At 38.1% G+C, this 19,613-nt stretch overlaps 1 protein-coding gene across 2 annotated transcripts in view; it reads right to left on the bottom strand.

Annotated features, from left to right (window-relative positions):
- Positions 1–8,512: 8,512 nt before the first annotated feature.
- The window catches only part of LOC138851759 (uncharacterized), a 31,505-nt gene continuing 20,404 nt past the window's right edge, over positions 8,513–19,613 (bottom strand). The window contains exons 1-5 of one of the 2 annotated variants that reach the window (XM_070081206.1): positions 17,445–17,732; positions 13,102–13,251; positions 11,808–11,918; positions 10,549–10,673; positions 8,513–10,380 (exon numbers count right to left, since the gene is read on the bottom strand). In XM_070081206.1, the coding sequence (XP_069937307.1) occupies positions 10,240–10,380; positions 10,549–10,673; positions 11,808–11,918; positions 13,102–13,251; positions 17,445–17,508 (591 nt within the window). In that variant the 5' untranslated portion in view covers positions 17,509–17,732 and the 3' untranslated portion in view covers positions 8,513–10,239. Of the gene's footprint in view, positions 10,381–10,548; positions 10,674–11,807; positions 11,919–13,101; positions 13,252–17,444; positions 17,733–19,613 lie in introns of those variants that run through there. The other variant, XM_070081205.1, reaches the window with a different exon arrangement.

Raw genomic sequence — 19,613 nt, 5'->3', positions numbered from 1 at the left:
CCCACCAATAAAAATGATCTCACACACTTCTATTCCAGTCAAGATACCAAGACCAAAAGAGGCATCATCATCGGGTTTTTCCTAAGAGCATACCGAATTTGTAGTCCTGAGTTTCTTGACGAGGAATGTACTTACATTCACCAAACATTCACTGAGTTACAATTTCCTTCTTTTTTCATCAAAGACTGCAAGAAAAGAGCTCTTCAGATCATCAATTCTCCACGCATCAACACCGCTCCCAACAAAGTTATAATTCTTCCCAACAGCCAGGTTGCACTAAACGTCTCAAAAGTACTTTCACAAGCTAACACCAGAGTCGCCATCGCTTCTACCACTTCAATAAAGGATCTAACCAGGACAAAACCCAAGCACCACGAACCAGTCAATGCAGGAGTTTACACTATACCCTGTGGAGGCTGTGACAAGATCTACGTAGGTGAAACAGCAAGAAACCTCGACACCCGCCTCAATGAACACATATACGCATGTAGGAACGACAACTTAAACAACGCCTGTGTACAACACCGAAATTCCACCAATCATCTTATGAAATTCAGAGACGCCCAATTAGTGATAAAAGAAACTAATTTCCGCACACGCAAGTGCCTTGAATCAGCACTGATCGCTGTTTCGAATACAATTAAACAAAACAACGGCAGCTTCACCATCTCCGAAGTCTTAGCAAGAATCCTCCTGAAAACAGTAAACCCTGCCATCACATAGTCTCTCCTGTTATACTACACAAAGCACAGAGAGTGAACACTGAAACAACCTGCCTCATTCCAGTTTATATTTGTCCAACCTATTTTTATGTTACCCAACTAATAGCTTTTATATCCTTTTACTCATGTACGAATTAATTGCTTTTGTCACTACCACTACTACTACTACTACTACCACTAGTGAACATCGAAATGATACCTCACTAGTATTCACCTCACTCTGAGCCTTTATATACCCTCTGTGTCCATGTATTGTTTGTAATGGCTTGATAAAGCTCCTGGAGAGCGAAACGTTGCTACAATAAATGTCACATTAGTTGCACTTGTGTCCTTTTACTTTACATATTGTCGGTAATTCCACCAACTTTATTACAGGTCCTCACGACAACCCACCAACAAATCATTCTACCCAAGAAATGAGGTTTATTATTTGTCCAATGTATTATTAAACTCTAACCAAATTTTATTAATTATAAATGAATCTAATTTATACAAACCTAAGGAAATATTAATATTATTTTCAAAACTGCTTTTTATGAAGCAAGATTCAATTATATTTCTGTCAACCATGGACTTGCTTGATACAACTTTCTCAACTTTTTGAAAATCAATTGGATGGTTAAAGTCTCTCACATGAATAAATAGAGCATTGGAATCTTGTCCAGTTCTAATGCTATATTTATGTTGTTTTAATCTAAATTCGAGACTTTTACTAGTTTGACCGTAATAAACTTTATCGCAAATTTTACAAGGAATCTTATAGACACATCCATCAGCATTTTGGGGGGAATTCTTTATCAAAAGTTTTTTTGCTGTATCAAGATTTTTAAATACAACTTTAATATTAAAAGTCTTAAGAAGAGAAGGCATATCAACCAAGTTTTCATGGTAAGGGAGAACCAACATATTTTTTAGTTGAATAAGGTTGGTTGTCCCTTTTTGGGTTGTAAAAAGTATTTCTAGCAATTTTAAATGATTTATCAATTACATTCCTCGGGTATTTCAGATCATTGGGTATTTCATAAATTTTGGATATTTCTTCATCTATGAACTCTGGACTACAAATACGTAAAGCTCTCAAAAACATTGATGAGAAAACAGACAGTTTAACTTTATCTTGATGGGAAGAATAATAGTGTATATAGGAACAGTTATTTGTAGGTTTTCTGTAAATTTTAAATTTGAATTCATTATTACTCTTAATAATTAAAACATCTAGAAAAGGCAATGAGTTATTTTCCTCAAACTCAACAGTAAAGTTTATAGAATGGGCTAAGCTATTTAATTTGCCAAGGAAATGGTGTATATCTACATTCTTAGGTATAAGACATAAAATAGCATTGACATATCTGAACCATTTTGCTCTATTAGGGAGGATTGTGTTAAGCAATCTTGTTTCAAAAAATTCCATGTATAGATTACTAATAACAGGTGAAAGAGGATTCCCCATTGCCATACCAAATTTCTGAGTGTAAAATTTATCATTAAATACAAATTTTGCATCAACAATGCAAAGTTTAATAAGTTTAATGATGGTAGGAACTGGTAATGGTAAATCATAATTAATGAGTTCTTCAGATAAGAAACTTAATAAATCATCAACAGGAACTTTCGTAAACAAGGAAGTAACATCAAAACTAACCATGTTAAAATCATTTAAGTCAGCCAAGGAGCTTAATTTATCAACTAAATTTAAGTTGTTTTTAACATTGAAGTTAGAAATTTTACCACCAATAGGGCTCAAAATGTCAACAAGCCATTTGGATAATTTATACGAAACTGATCCTATGGAGCTAATAATTGGTCTGATTGGATTACATTTATGTGTTTTTATTAGTCCATACATGTAAGGTAAAGATGGATTAGTGGAAGTAAATTGTTTAATTAATTCATCTTTGCCTTTTAGTAGAAGATTTATTGTTTTATTGAAATTGCTGTTAACGGTTTCTAAGGGATTCTTTCTAAGTTTAGAATAGGTTTCAGTATCATCTAAGAGATTATTCATTTTTCCTTGGTAATCATTTTCTTTCATAATTACTATTGCATTTATTTTATCTGCTTTGGTAAGGCGGAAATTTTTATTATTGTTAAGTGTATCATAAGACTTAAAGAATCTTTGAGGGCAATTGGGAATGTTTTGTTTTAACATAGAGCTATATACCATTCCCTTACTAATATTAATTTCATCAGTGGATAAATCAGAAGATTTTTCAAAGTTACAAAAGGCTTTTGCAATTTCAACATTATTAAGTTTTTTTGAAGTTACAAAACTTAGACCAAAACCTAGAGCAGCCGTTGTATTTTTATCTAACACTTCACCTGATAAGTTAATTACAAAATTGTTATTAGCATGCTTTGTACAATCACTATTTTCAATTAAATTGTCTAATTTTCTTTGTAGTTTGTTTTTGAGTTCATTATAAATTCTTCTGGTATGGCAATGGGGAATCCTCTTTCACCTGTTATTAGTAATCTATACATGGAATTTTTTGAAACAAGATTGCTTAACACAATCCTCCCTAATAGAGCAAAATGGTTCAGATATGTCAATGAAATTTTATGTCTTATGCCCAAGAATGTAGATATACACCATTTCCTTGGCAAATTAAATAGCTTAGCCCATTCTATAAACTTTACTGTTGAGTTTGAGGAAAATAACTCATTGCCTTTTCTAGATGTTTTAATTATTAAGAGTAATAATGAATTTAAATTTAAAATTTACAGAAAACCTACAAATAACTGTTCCTATATACACTATTATTCTTCCCATCAAGATAAAGTTAAACTGTCTGTTTTCTCATCAATGTTTTTGAGAGCTTTACGTATTTGTAGTCCAGAGTTCATAGATGAAGAAATATCCAAAATTTATGAAATAGCCAATGATCTGAAATACCCGAGGAATGTAATTGATAAATCATTTAAAATTGCTAGAAATACTTTTTACAACCCAAAAGGGACAACCAACTTTATTCAACTAAAAATATGTTGGTTCTCCCTTACCATGAAAACTTGGTTGATATGCGTTCTCTTCTTAAGACTTTTAATATTAAAGTTGTATTTAAAAATCTTGATACAGTAAAAAACTTTTGATAAAGAATTCCCCCCAAAATGCTGACGGGTGTGTCTATAAGATTCCTTGTAAAATTTGCGATAAAGTTTATTACGGTCAAACTGGTAAAAGTCTCGAACTTAAATTAAAACAACATAAATATAGCATTAGAACTGGACAAGATTCCAATGCTCTATTTATTCATGTGAGAGACTTTAACCATCCAGTTGATTTTCAAAAAGTTGAGAAAGTTGTATCAAGCAAGTCCATGGTTGACAGAAATATAATTGAATCTTATTTCATAAAAAGCAGTTTTGAAAATAATATGAATATTTCCTTAGGTTTGTATAAATTAGATTCATTTATAATTAATAAAATTTGGTTAGAGTTTAATAATACATTGGACAAATAATAAACCTTATTTCTTGGGTAGAATGATTTGTTGGTGGGTTGTCGTGAGGACCTGTCTAGTTGGACCAGCGGACCTACTGCAGTGTTCCTCTTTTCTTATGAGTCCGGTATTGTCTCGCGTCAGGTGTTTCTTTGTTGTGGGAGTTGACTGTGAGATGTGGTCTAAGCCCTTTTATTGCCTTCCTTTGATATATTACTTTCATAGTTCCTTGACAATGTGAGTAGTCACGAAAGCGCTTGGAATTTCACTACTCTTTCACAGTGGCTGTTTTGCATATATATATATATATATATATATATATATATATATATATATATATATATATATATATATATATATATATATATATATATATATATATATATATATATATATATATATATATATATATATATATATATATATATATATATATATATATATATATATATATATATATATATATATATATATATATATATATATATAGCAAATAATATTGTTGCAGTAATAACACCAGGAGGCAGCTCTGATGAAAACTCACACTCACGCGAGCTTTTAAATCTCTGCACAAAATTCAATTTAAACCAGCAAATAATAGAGCCTACTAGACTGGAGAATACACTAGACCTCATCTTCACTAACAATGATGATCTGATAAGAAATATCACCATATCAAAAACAATATACTCAGATCACAACATAATTGAGGTTCAGTCATGTATGCGCGGAGCCCCAGACCGACATAATGAGATTAGTCACGAGGGAGCATTCACCAAATTCAACTTCAATAACAAAAACATAAAGTGGGACCAAGTAAACCAAGTCCTAACCGATATAAGCTGGGAAGATATACTAAGCAACACAGACCCCAACTTATGCCTAGAACAGATTAACTCGGTAGCACTCGATGTATGCACAAGGCTTATTCCTCTAAGAAAAAGGAGGAGTAGATGTAAAACAGAAAGAGACAGGCGCTCCCTTTACAGGCGACGGAAAAGAATAACAGAGCGGCTAAAAGAGGTCAATATATCTGAAATGCGTAGGGAGACACTGGTCAGAGAAATAGCAAGCATCGAACTTAAGCTAAAAGAATCCTTTAGGAGTCAGGAATCGCGGGAAGAACTAAAAGCCATAAATGAAATCGAAAGAAACCCAAAGTATTTCTTCTCCTATGCCAAATCAAAATCGAGAACAACGTCCAGTATTGGGCCCCTACTTAAACAAGATGGGTCCTACACAGATGACAACAAGGAAATGAGTGAGCTACTCAAGTCCCAATATGACTCAGTTTTTAGCAAGCCGCTAACCAGACTGAGAGTCGAAGATCAAAATGAATTTTTTATGAGGGAGCCACAAAATTTGATTAACACAAGCCTATCCGATGTTATCCTGACGCCAAATGACTTCGAACAGGCGATAAATGACATGCCCATGCACTCTGCCCCAGGGCCAGACTCATGGAACTCTGTGTTCATCAAGAACTGCAAGAAGCCCCTATCACGAGCCTTTTCCATCCTATGGAGAGGGAGCATGGACACGGGGGTCGTCCCACAGTTACTAAAAACAACAGACATAGCCCCACTCCACAAAGGGGGCAGTAAAGCAACAGCAAAGAACTACAGACCAATAGCACTAACATCCCATATCATAAAAATCTTCGAAAGGGTCCTAAGAAGCAAGATCACCACGCATCTAGAAACCCATCAGTTACACAACCCAGGGCAACATGGGTTTAGAACAGGTCGCTCCTGTCTGTCTCAACTATTGGACCACTACGACAAGGTCCTAAATGCACTAGAAGACAAAAAGAATGCAGATGTAATATATACAGACTTTGCAAAAGCCTTCGACAAGTGTGACCATGGCGTAATAGCGCACAAAATGCGTGCTAAAGGAATAACAGGAAAAGTCGGTCGATGGATCTATAATTTCCTCACTAACAGAACACAGAGAGTAGTCGTCAACAGAGTAAAGTCCGAGGCAGCTACGGTGAAAAGCTCTGTTCCACAAGGCACAGTACTCGCTCCCATCTTGTTCCTCATCCTTATATCCGACATAGACAAGGATGTCAGCCACAGCACCGTGTCTTCCTTTGCAGATGACACCCGAATCTGCATGACAGTGTCTTCCATTGCAGACACTGCAAAGCTCCAGGCAGACATCAACCAAATCTTTCAGTGGGCTGCAGAAAACAATATGAAGTTCAACGATGAGAAATTTCAATTACTCAGATATGGTAAACATGAGGAAATTAAATCTTCATCAGAGTACAAAACAAATTCTGGCCACAAAATAGAGCAAAACACCAACGTCAAAGACCTGGGAGTGATCATGTCGGAGGATCTCACCTTCAAGGACCATAACATTGTATCAATCGCATCTGCTAGAAAAATGACAGGATGGATAATGAGAACCTTCAAAACTAGGGAGGCCAAGCCCATGATGACACTCTTCAGGTCACTTGTTCTATCTAGGCTGGAATATTGCTGCACACTAACAGCACCTTTCAAGGCAGGTGAAATTGCCGACCTAGAAAATGTACAGAGAACTTTCACGGCGCGCATAACGGAGATAAAACACCTCAATTATTGGGAGCGCTTGAGGTTCCTAAACCTGTATTCCCTGGAACGCAGGAGGGAGAGATACATGATTATATACACCTGGAAAATCCTAGAGGGACTAGTACCGAACTTGCACACGAAAATCACCCACTACGAAAGCAAAAGACTTGGCAGACGATGCACCATCCCCCCAATGAAAAGCAGGGGTGTCACTAGCACGTTAAGAGACCATACAATAAGTGTCAGGGGCCCGAGACTGTTCAACTGCCTCCCAGCACACATAAGGGGGATTACCAACAGACCCCTGGCAGTCTTCAAGCTGGCACTGGACAAGCACCTAAAGTCAGTTCCGGATCAGCCGGGCTGTGGCTCGTATGTTGGTTTGCGTGCAGCCAGCAGCAACAGCCTGGTTGATCAGGCTCTGATCCACCAGGAGGCCTGGTCTCAGACCGGGCAGCGGGGGCGTTGACCCCCGGAACTCTCTCCAGGTAAACTCCAGGTATATATATATATTTTTTTTTTTTTTTTCAACAAGTCGGCCGTCTCCCACCGAGGCAGGGTGACCCAAAAAAGAAAGAAAATCCCCAAAAAGAAAATACTTTCATCATCATTCAACACTTACACCACACTCGCACATTATCACTGTTTTTGCAGAGGTGCTCAGAATACAACAGTCTAGAAGCATACACATATAAAGATACACAACATATCCCTCCAAACTGCCAATATCCCAAACCCCTCCTTTAAAGTGCAGGCATTGTACTTCCCACTTCCAGGACTCAAGTCCGACTATATGAAAATAACCTGTTTCCCTGAATCCCTTCACTAAATATTACCCTGCTCACACTCCAACAGATCGTCAGGTCCCAAGTACCATTCGTCTCCATTCACTCCTATCTAACACGCTCACGCACGCTTGCTGGAAGTCCAAGCCCCTTGCCCACAAAACCTCCTTTACCCCCTCTCTCCAACCCTTTCGAGGACGACCCCTACCCCGCCTTCCTTCCCCTATAGATTTATATGCTTTCCATGTCATTCTACTTTGATCCATTCTCTCTAAATGACCAAACCACCTCAACAACCCCTCTTCTGCCCTCTGACTAATACTTTTATTAACTCCACACCTTATATATATATATATATATATATATATATATATATATATATATATATATATATATATATATATATATATATATATATATATATATATATATATATATATATATATATATATATATATATATATATATACATATATATATATATATATATATATATATATATATATATATATATATATATATATATATATATATATATATATATATATATATATATATATACGTATATATATTAGCTTAGTTTACTTTAACCCTTGCTTTAGTGATTAAAATATTCTTGACTGGTGGTGAATAGGTGATATACAGCTTTAATTAATGACCATCTTGTAGTCGATAGGCTTTAAGCCCGATTGCCCAACTAACCAACCACCTTAGTATAGAAACATCTTAGGGTACACCACTGTGTGGTAGTGCTTTGTTTATTGCATGGTGTGTTCGAGCTGGGGTACGCTGGTGGATACTTAACCACTGAACGTTCCATCATATAGTTTAGACCTGTGTCAGGAGACATTGTGTCATTTCCTGACTATTAAACAACCATTAATCACCTCAGTTTATAAATGTTTTACGGAAGATCATAAGTAAATATAAAGATGTAGATTGCTGAGCACATAGGAGGTGCGAGGAGTAGACTAACTTCGGTGGCACTCTGGTCAAAATACCCAGGTCAACGGCGTACAAAATGACTAATGTAGCTATCAGCACTGCCGTAGCTTGATTTATGTTACTACAGTAGTTCCCAATTCTTTAAAATGTCTCAAGATTATAACCATATCAAAATAGATGATAGAGAACTAGTTTTGATGGATAGATGGCTAAAAGAAATTTGGATACTCAAGTACTCTCATAGTTTGTTAGGAGATAGTTTAGAGTGATGTCGAATGAACACTCACTGCCTCTTATTTGTTGCAGACAAGAAACACTGCAAATAATGTTTTAGGGTACATATGTGCTGTACTGGAAATACTTATAATTCATTTGTAATAGAAAATGTGGCACTTTTCCAAAGTGAGTGAGTTGCACTGCCGTGAGTGTCTTGTACAGGGCGCGGCGTAAGTTGTTTAAACCAGAATAATATGATCACTTTGTAAAGAATTATGTAAGTTACTACAGCAAGTGTTCCAAGTGTCCTCCATAATGTTCAACACACGTTAAACTGCAAGCTGGTCAACTCACTACTGCACCCAGAATATTAAAACATTTGTTGCCACATGAGTGCAGCCAAATATATAAAAAAACGAATTCTTTTATGGCACCCTGTACGGTGTACAGAATAGTACAGACGGCCATTGAATGCATGAGATATGAAAAAATTCGAATGTAATAGTTTAGTGTAGAATATTTACTAAGCTGCATTGATCCAGTAGACTTAGTCAAGGAGGGTGTCCCCTCGAGGGAGGGTCCTTGATATCGGTGAGGGGCTCAATCCAAGGAATTGGATCTGTCCTCCCCTTTCTTGGATCAAACCTGAATGCCTCCTATTTTCCCAGGCGTTATATGACCTCCTACAGGTTTAGTGCTTACCCATGAATAATGTCAAGGAGGGTACCTTGATGTTGAAAAACTCTTGATCCTAGGAAGGGTAGATCCAGTTCCTTGGATCAAACTTGATTATCTACAGTTTCCCAGGAGCTGTATGACCCGTACGGGCTAGAGCTCTACGCCTGTACTGAAAGATTTTAAACAAAGCCGTGTGAGTCCGTAGCCTACCCGGGTGATAATAAAAAATACAGCAGCAACCATGGTGTTTTTTTTTAGTACAGCTGAATACCTTGACGATAGTGAAGTGTTCTTACTCCAAAGAATTGAGCTAGCCTCCCCCTTCCTCGGATCAAACTTGATTTCCTCCTATTCCTCAAATATATTTTTAATCAGGTTAATTTCGACTACGTCGAGTTGGGGTTGTATGAGGTTAAGCTGTCGCGGTTGTATGACCCTTGTGGGTTTAGCGCTTAGTTTTGATTGTAATAATAAGGCTGTCGTGACCAGGGAGGTATGAAGCTAAAACTATGTTAATTAAAAAAAAGGATGAATAAATGTTTATCATAAACATCAAACAAGTCTAACAATGTTATAGATACACACGTGAGGACACTTCCAGTTATATCTGGTAATAGCTACGTAATAAATAATATCTAAGAATATAGAAATAGAATAGACTGGATAGTGACGTGTGAGCAGAGGGCAGTGGTTATTTGCTGTACCATGGGTAGTTCTTCAGTGGTAACTTGCTGTACCATGGGTAGTTTTTCAGTGGTTACTTGCTGTACCATGGTTAGTTCTTCAGTGGTTACTTGCTGTACCATGGGTAGTTCTTCAGTGGTCACTTGCTGTACCATGGGTAGTTCTTCAGTGGTTACTTGCTGTACCATGGGTAGTTCTAAAGTGGTTACTTCCTGTACCATGGGTAGTTCTTCATGCTCTGGTACATGGCAGTGTTGTCAGGGATAACGGTTTCTTTGACATGGTTGTCCTCTACATAGTTGTCGTAACTTGCCGTCCCGAAGCCTTTATAACCTCCATCCTTTAGCTGAAAAAAATGAATGATTATTACTCAGTCAAAAGTCAAGTAGACACCAAGAACACATGTTGTAGTACAACTTATTACTGGGACAACATTTCGCTCCGTGTCATGATTGACTTGATAAAGTCAATCATGACACGGGTTCAGGTTCGAACCCCGGGTGCAGATACTCACCCCTGGGTAGACGTACTTTCCGGGTCCCAGCTTGTCGAGGAACCTGCCAGGACCCACCTCCCGGGTCACCTGGAAGTCTCCCAGGTACGGCACGGCCACCCGCAGTCCAAGACGGTTCTCATAGCCTGGATAAGACGATATTGAGGTCAGGGAGACAGTCATAGGTACGTGTGTCCAAGTTAATGTGGATTCAAATTTTGGATCTGTGTTGGTTAACTTTGCGTCATATTTCCCACAGACAAAATTTTGTAGTTTTGTCAGTCATTCATACAGGTTGCAACATGAGTAATTCTTGAATGGAAATCCATTCACGGGGGGAAAGATGTGCCTTGACACCAATAAAGGGATCTTAATCCTAATAATATGTCTTAAAGTGTTTCAACAGGTGTCCTTTGCTTCTAACAGTACAGTCACTAACAGAGTACAGCATCTGTATCCTAATGTCGTACTGCCATTAACACCACCACATCATTCTTTGCCTCTTATTTTCTACATGATATTCCCACCACACACTGATAAAATTCATGAATTCAGAGACAACTCACTCAGAAATGTTGAAGAAATGTCAAAGTATTTTATCCACAGTGGCATATTATCAACTATTCTAGATAAATACCCTGACTTTGCCAACTGTAAAAAACACAACTACATAAACTTTTTTTTTCTTTTTTTGTTTTTATTATAGCCATAACTTGCTAAAATATAAGATAATGTTTTTGTATTTTTTGTAACCCAATTCATGTCTGCATAAATAGCTCCTTACAAATGTAACCAGATGTAAATACTTCCTTACCACTGTAACTTGTTTAGTTATCAAAACTTTGTGGCCCAATCCCTGAACCTATTATGAACCGCTGTAATCTTTTGACTACCGCCCACAGGATGGGTATGAGGTGCATAATAAACACATTAAACTAAGCACACTGATCTCAAACATATTTCCGTTGTCTCTGGCTTCCTCCTCTCTGCAACAGTCAAAGACCATGTCTCACCCCTTTACAACAGTGTTGGCATTACTATACCCTGATGCATTCTTCCTTTTCAGATACTGACACATAGCTTAGGATTCATCCCACAATAGTCGACTAGCACACTGATACCTATTTTCTGCTAGGTGAACAGGGGCAGGATGTGTAAGGAGATGTGTATGTCTCTCGGTAAATGTACACTGAGAGGCGTTTTCTTACAATGTATACACAACCTCGAGTAGTCGACAGCCTTAAAGCTGAATAAACTTGTCTGGCTAACGAAATGCTCACCTTTGACGATCCTCTGGGGGTCATGACCGTAGCCGCCGCTGCCTTTTCCAACCTGCTGCAGAATAGGAGATATGAAGTCCTGCACGGGGATGTGTCCGCTCCAGAAGGTTTCTATGGAGGAAGTAAGAGAGCTCAGTTTTAGTGAGAGGGTTGGAAGGTTTTAACAAACCAAAATGAGGCACACACGCAGTGTGCGACTATCATACCCTATGCCACAGATACACTGAGAGAACACCCGATGTGCAGTTATCCTAGTTTATATGAGAAATCAAGATGTGAATACCAGTAGTGAGACTACCCCATTCTACTTAATAATTACACAGGAACCCTTGCAGTGTGTGGCCACCCTATTCTATATGACCCAAGCAGATTTCGTGCATGGTTTTGCTTATGATGACAATAATAATAATAACAACAAATTCTATATGAATTACATTGTAGAATATATATATATATATATATATATATATATATATATATATATATATATATATATATATATATATATATATATATATATATACAGCTCTCTCTTTCTCTTTGTTCTCTCTCTCTCTCTCTCTCTCTCTCTCTCTCTCTATATATATATATATATATATATATATATATATATATATATATATATATATATATATATATAGAGAGAGAGAGAGAGAGAGAGAGAGAGAGAGAGAGAGAGAGAGAGAGAGAGAGAGAGAGAGAGAGAAAGAGCTGTATTAACTAAAAAAAAAGTCTGAGTCTCTTAACCAGACACTTTAATACAATCAACATAGCAACTTAAAGTTGACGTATCTATCCTGAGAGTCAATGTACTCACCCAGTGTACATCTACCTTTCAGGACGTCACATAATGCCGCGGAACGTCACATAGTGTTTCAGAATGTCGCATAGTATCTCAGGACAGCATAATGCTTTAAGTCATGACCTAAATTTTCAGAGAACCACATTATATCTCGGGATATCACATAATGTATCAGAGGGTTACATAATGCTGCAGAGTCTCACATAATGTCACAGAGCGTTATGCAATGCTTCAGCTCCACATAATGTAACGGAGCGTTACAGAATGCTGCAGAGACTCACATAATGTGACAGAACACTACACAATACTTCAGAACATCACATAATATATCTGAGCGTTACATAATGCTTCTGAACATCACATAATGTATCAGAGCGTTATATAATGCTTCAGAGCATCACATAATGTGACAGAGCACCTACTTTCTGACCGGTATCTGCCAGCAGGTTCACCTACCCACCTCATGACGGTACTGGCCGTAAATATACCTACTTTTCACATGGGGTATGTCGATCTCTTCCTCGTAGTGGTGGTGCTCTGGCTGCTGGTAGTAGTAGGAGGGAGCATAGCCTAGAATGTAGTAGCCATAGGTGGCGGCTCTCTCTAAAGCAGGCGATATGGAACTCAGGATCCCGGCGCCTCCTGGGGAAGAAAGGTAAACACCTTGATATAGTCCAGTAATATAACTTATGTTAGAAACAGAGAGGTGATGTAGGCAACAGCTCTTAGCTTGTAAATAAAGTTAGGAACCTTAACCTAGCCTTGTAAAACCCTGTGTAAAAGAGAAAGAGAGAGAGAATAGGAGGCAGATTTTCAGAAACCCCATAAGTTATGTCAGCTGCAGAACATGCTGGCATTTTATATAGCTTGCTCGAAGCTGCTGCTACTGCTGCTCAGTCTCATAACATTGGCTGCAGCTCTCCTGGTACAGTACTGCCCTTGTACTACCCCTACGGCTTTAACGCTTCCCCTTAAATAAAATAACGGTATATTAGTATAGTACTCATAAAAACGAGTTTATATCACGTCAAAAAGTGTGCCATTACACTTTGTTATATATGTACTCACCTAGTTGTACTCACCTAGTTGAGGTTGCGGGGGTCGAGTCCGAGCTCCTGGCCCCGCCTCTTCACTGATCGCTACTAGGTCACTCTCCCCGAGCCGTGAGCTTTATCATACCTCTGTGTGTGTATATATGTGTGTGTATGTATATATATATATATATATATATATATATATATATATATATATATATATATATATATATATATATATTATTTTTTTTTTTTTTTTATTATCACACTGGCCGATTCCCACCAAGGCAGGGTGGCCCGAAAAAGAAAAACTTTCACCATCATTCACTCCATCACTGTCTTGCCAGAAGGGTGCTTTACACTACAGTTTTTAAACTGCAACATTAACACCCCTCCTTCAGAGTGCAGGCACTGTACTTCCCATCTCCAGGACTCAAGTCCGGCCTGCCGGTTTCCCTGAATCCCTTCATAAATGTTACTTTGCTCACACTCCAACAGCACGTCAAGTATTAAAAACCATTTGTCTCCATTCACTCCTATCAAACACGCTCACGCATGCCTGCTGGAAGTCCAAGCCCCTCGCACACAAAACCTCCTTTACCCCCTCCCTCCAACCCTTCCTAGGCCGACCCCTACCCCGCCTTCCTTCCACTACAGATTGATACACTCTTGAAGTTATTCTGTTTCGCTCCATTCTCTCTACATGTCCGAACCACCTCAACAACCCTTCCTCAGCCCTCTGGACAACAGTTTTGGTAATCCCGCACCTCCTCCTAACTTCCAAACTACGAATTCTCTGCATTATATTCACACCACACATTGCCCTCAGACATGACATCTCCACTGCCTCCAGCCTTCTCCTCGCTGCAACATTCATCACCCATGCTTCACACCCATATAAGAGCGTTGGTAAAACTATACTCTCATACATTCCCCTCTTTGCCTCCAAGGACAAAGTTCTCTGTCTCCACAGACTCCTAAGTGCACCACTCACTCTTTTTCCCTCATCAAATCTATGATTCACCTCATCTTTCATAGACCCATCCGCTGACACGTCCACTCCCAAATATCTGAATACGTTCACCTCCTCCATACTCTCTCCCTCCAATCTGATATTCAATCTTTCATCACCTAATCTTTTTGTTATCCTCATAACCTTACTCTTTCCTGTATTCACCTTTAATATATTTATATATATTTATATATTTAATATATTTAATATATTTATATATATATATATATATATATATATATATATATATATATATATATATAACAAAGTATTAAATGAAATAATTTTTAAAGTTTGCTTTGTGACGGTAAACTGAAGCCAGAAGGTCGTGATAGGTCGCCCATTTAGTCAAACGAGTTTCTCTCCGTGCACATTTTATGCTTACCCAGTGCACTGGTTTCGTACTTTCCCAGTGCACTGGTTTCGTACTTTCCCAATGCACTGGTTTCGTACTTTCCCAATGCACTGGTTTCGTACTTTCCCAGTGCACTGGTTTCGTACTTTCCCAGTGCACTGGTTTCGTACTTTCCCAGTGCACTGGTTTCGTACTTTCCCAGTACACTGGTTTCGTACTTTCCCAGTGCACTGGTTTCGTACTTTTCCAGTGCACTGGTTTCGTACTTTCCCAGTGCACTGGTTTCGTACTTTCCCAATGCACTGGTTTCGTACTTTCCAAGTACGCTAGTTTCATACTTTCCCAGTGCACTGGTTTCATGTTCTCACGAGGCACTGGTTTCAGAATCTTAATCTGTAACTAGTGTAAAAAAAAAATAGCCGTCATATACACAAGCTGAAGATCCGGAAGAACTAGACAACTAGCCCCAACACTCAACTTTCTCCATACCAGGAACCACAACTTTCACGCCAAGTCCTTGACCAAGACATCACGTCTACCAAGCCTGATAACTTGATTATTTACCTCTCACCTCTCCTGTGGCTGATATACTCTCCATACCCATCCCATGTGAACTGTAATAAAAAGATCAGACACGCGGGGCCAGGAGCTAAGACTCGATCCCAGCAACCACAAATAGGTGAAATGGTCCAGGAACTGGGTCCCTGGGCCCAGAAACATAATGGGTTTGACTACTTTGTGGCCCAGTCCCTGGACCCATTATGTACCTCTCTAATCTTTTGATTACCGCCCACAGGATGGGTATGAAGTACATAATAAAAACATTAAACTAACATAATGGGTGGAACATAATGGATGGAAATACCGCATCACTGAAGTCAGGTTCTACGTGTGAGGGATGAAAATATTTTGTTAATTGGGCTAAAAGCCTATCGATTTCTCAAAAGGTTAAGTTTGCATGTTCCTTTTCACCACTAGTCGAGAATAATTTGATCCCTGAAATACATCATCGCGTCGAACTGTTTTGCTTGCAAAATCAAGTACTAACTAGTGATGGTGGTGGTGTGAATTCTTGCTCCTATCATTATTATCACCATCCTCATAACCACCATCATCATTATTACTACCGTCACTATTATCATCAACATTACCATCATTATCATTAACAATACCATTATAACCATCATGAAATGTGAAAGTTAGGGTATAATTATGATAACCCATAAAAAATAAAGGATACAACGAACACACTCCACTCAAATACTGTAACTACAAAGAGATAACTACAAATAGGTAAAGTGCATATCTGAGCTGGCTTCCTGGTTACTTTAATATCCAGGTTTTGGATCACTTTTCGATTCAGTAAACTCAATTGGTACCCGATCCATAAACAAAAAATTTATTGTAATGTCACCCTCAGATAAGATATATATATATAATATATATATATATATATATATATATATATATATATATATATATATATATATATATATATATATATATATATATATATATATCTTACATCAAACTGAATTTCGCATCCGACGCTCTCAGAGATGAAGAGGCCGTCAGGAAATGGGACAGTCTCCTGGACACAGTTCTTATTCAGATAATGACCCGTTGAATGATTAAGTATAAGCTGGACACAGGGTCTCTTCGTAGTAAATTCCTAAGGTTCCTGGTACTGGGGTAGGCTATATCGTTCGCTGTTGGACACATGGCCACTTTTAATGCTGCCAACATTCTGATACACTGAAAACTATAATGAATATCTAATTTTGTTATTAGTGAGAGAAAGGCATAGTTCCTGTTCCTCTGTTGGAGTTACGGTCTGTCGACTGAACGAGTTTAATTTAAGATTCCTATTCATGTAGACGTTATTATAAAAGAAAAATGAATCTCTGAGATCATAAATTAAGCGGAGGTAAAAGAGGTTATGGTTAGTAAGTTTATTCAGGTACGGGTACACATAAATACAGTTACAAATTATCATACATAGCAGCATGTGTGTAGATTACCTAGGATAACCCCAAAAACGTCAAAGTGACTTATTTCAATTGGGATCCTTGTTAGTTAATTTTAATATTTGTATCATGCCTCCCATACCCATCCCTGTGAATCGTAGTTGAAAAAATTGCACCGACCAAAGAATACTTTTTTTTTTTATTGCACGAATCGGTACTGTGACTGGAACAATTCACAACTAACCCACAATTTGCAGAGAAAACTTGAAATGTCAGTTCAGTCCGTGCTCATCATTTTGAAGCTCAACGTGGAGGAACATAATTATTTTAGATAAAAATATCTTTAGCGCTTTCATGTCTTACATTATGTTTTGCGAGTGACGTGAATCATCTTCAAATTCTGAAACTTAAATAAAAAAAAATTTTTTAAAGATGTGGCAGCAAGAATTTAATTAGCTTAAGCCTACCTGGTGTCGTACAAGTGGTGAGAAGGTATATAGTGACGAGCCCTAAATTTTTTCTCGTCCACATGGTGTCCAGACCCCTACTATATATCACTATAATATCAACTGCGGGTCACTTGTGGTACGTAATGTGTTAAATCTGAGCTTGCTCCACTTTCAACCATAGGTTCTTTTGTCCTTAAACAAACTTCCCACTTGACAGATCTTTACTTAATGGCTCAAGTTCTTGCGAGAGCAAGGTTGTCTGTGATGGTAGCGTCACACTAACGGTACAAGTCTGACTGAGATGGAATATGTGGGACACCGTCTTGGACCCCTCCTCCGGTCTTCCTCAGGAGGGAGGGAGGGAACTCTAGTGTCTAGTGAACTTAGCTTAAACTGAAGTTCAGTTAGCTACGAAAATAATGTTTTATCATGATGATGAAACAATATTATCTCGAAACTGCACTTTGTATACAGTGGTACCTGGGGATACGAAATTAATTCGTTCCAGAAGGCTGTTTGATATAGTGTTCAAATGATTTCCCTTTCACAAGAGAAAACGTATTGGAAAGCGACACGACTTACTGGGAGATAATTTAATACTCACGAGTTATATCACAGAGTATATATATATATATATATATATATATATATATATATATATATATATATATATATATATATATATATATATATATATATATATATATATATATATATATATATATATATATATATATATATATATATATATTATTTTTATTATCACACTGGCCGATTCCCACCAAGGCAGGGTGACCAGAAAAAGAAAAACTTCCACCATGATTCACCCCATCACTGTCTTGCCAAAAGGGTGCTTTACACTACAGTTTTTAAACTGCAACATTAACACCCCTCCTTCAGAGTGCAGGCACTGTACTTCCCATCTCCAGGACTCAAGTCCGGCCTGCCGGTTTCCCTGAACCCCTTCATAAATGTTACTTTGCTCACACTCCAACAGCACGTCAAGTATTAAAAACCATTTGTCTCCATTCACTCCTATCAAACACGCTCACGCATGCCTGCTGGAAGTCCAAGCCCCTCACACACAAAACCTCCTTTACCCCCTCCCTCCAACCTTTCCTAGGCCGACCCCTACCCCGCCTTCCTTCCACTACAGACTGATACACTCTTGAAGTCACTCTGTTTCGCTCCATTCTCTCTACATGTCCGAACCACCTCAACAACCCTTCCTTAGCCCTCTGGACAACAGTTTTGGTAATCCCGCACCTCCTCCTAACTTCCAAACTACGAATTCTCTGCATTATATTCACACCACACATTCCCCTCAGACATGACATCTCCATTGCCTCCAGCCTTCTCCTCGCTGCAACATTCATCACCCATGCTTCACACCCATATAAGAGCGCTGGTAAAACTATACTCTCATACATTCCCCTCTTTGCCTCCAAGGACAAAGTTCTTTGTCTCCACAGACTCCTAAGTGCACCACTCACCCTTTTCCCCTCATCAATTCTATGATTCACCTCATCTTTCATAGATCCATCCGCAGACACGACCACTCCCAAATTATCTGAATACATTCACCTCCTTCATACTCTCTCCCTCCAATCTGATATCCAATCTATCATCACCTAATCTTTTTGTTATCCTCATTACCTTACTCTTTCCTGTATTCACTTTTAATTTTCTTCTTTTGCACACCCTACCAAATTCATCCACCAACCTCTGCAGCTTCTCTTCAGAATCTCCCAAGAGCACAGTGTCATCAGCAAAGAGCAACTGTGACAACTCCCACTTTATGTGTGATTCTTTATCTTTTAACTCCACGCCTCTTGCCAAGACCCTCGCATTTACTTTTCTTACAACCCCATCTATAAATATATTAAACAACCATGGTGACATCACACATCCTTGTCTAAGGCCTACTTTTACTGGGAAATAATTTCCCTCTTTCCTACATACTCTAACTTGAGCCTCACTATCCTCGTAAAAACTCTTCACTGCTTTCAGTATCCTACCTCCTACACCATACACCTGCAACATCTGCCACATTGCCCCCCTATCCACCCTGTCATACGCCTTTTCCAAATCCATAAATGCCACAAAGACCTCTTTAGCCTTATCTAAATACTGTTCACTTATATGTTTCACTGTAAACACCTGGTCCACACATCCCCTACCGTTCCT

Source organism: Cherax quadricarinatus, unplaced genomic scaffold (assembly GCF_038502225.1).
Source record: "Cherax quadricarinatus isolate ZL_2023a unplaced genomic scaffold, ASM3850222v1 Contig1964, whole genome shotgun sequence".
Taxonomy (NCBI): domain Eukaryota; kingdom Metazoa; phylum Arthropoda; class Malacostraca; order Decapoda; family Parastacidae; genus Cherax; species Cherax quadricarinatus.
This window is presented reverse-complemented; position numbering and strand designations above follow the sequence as displayed.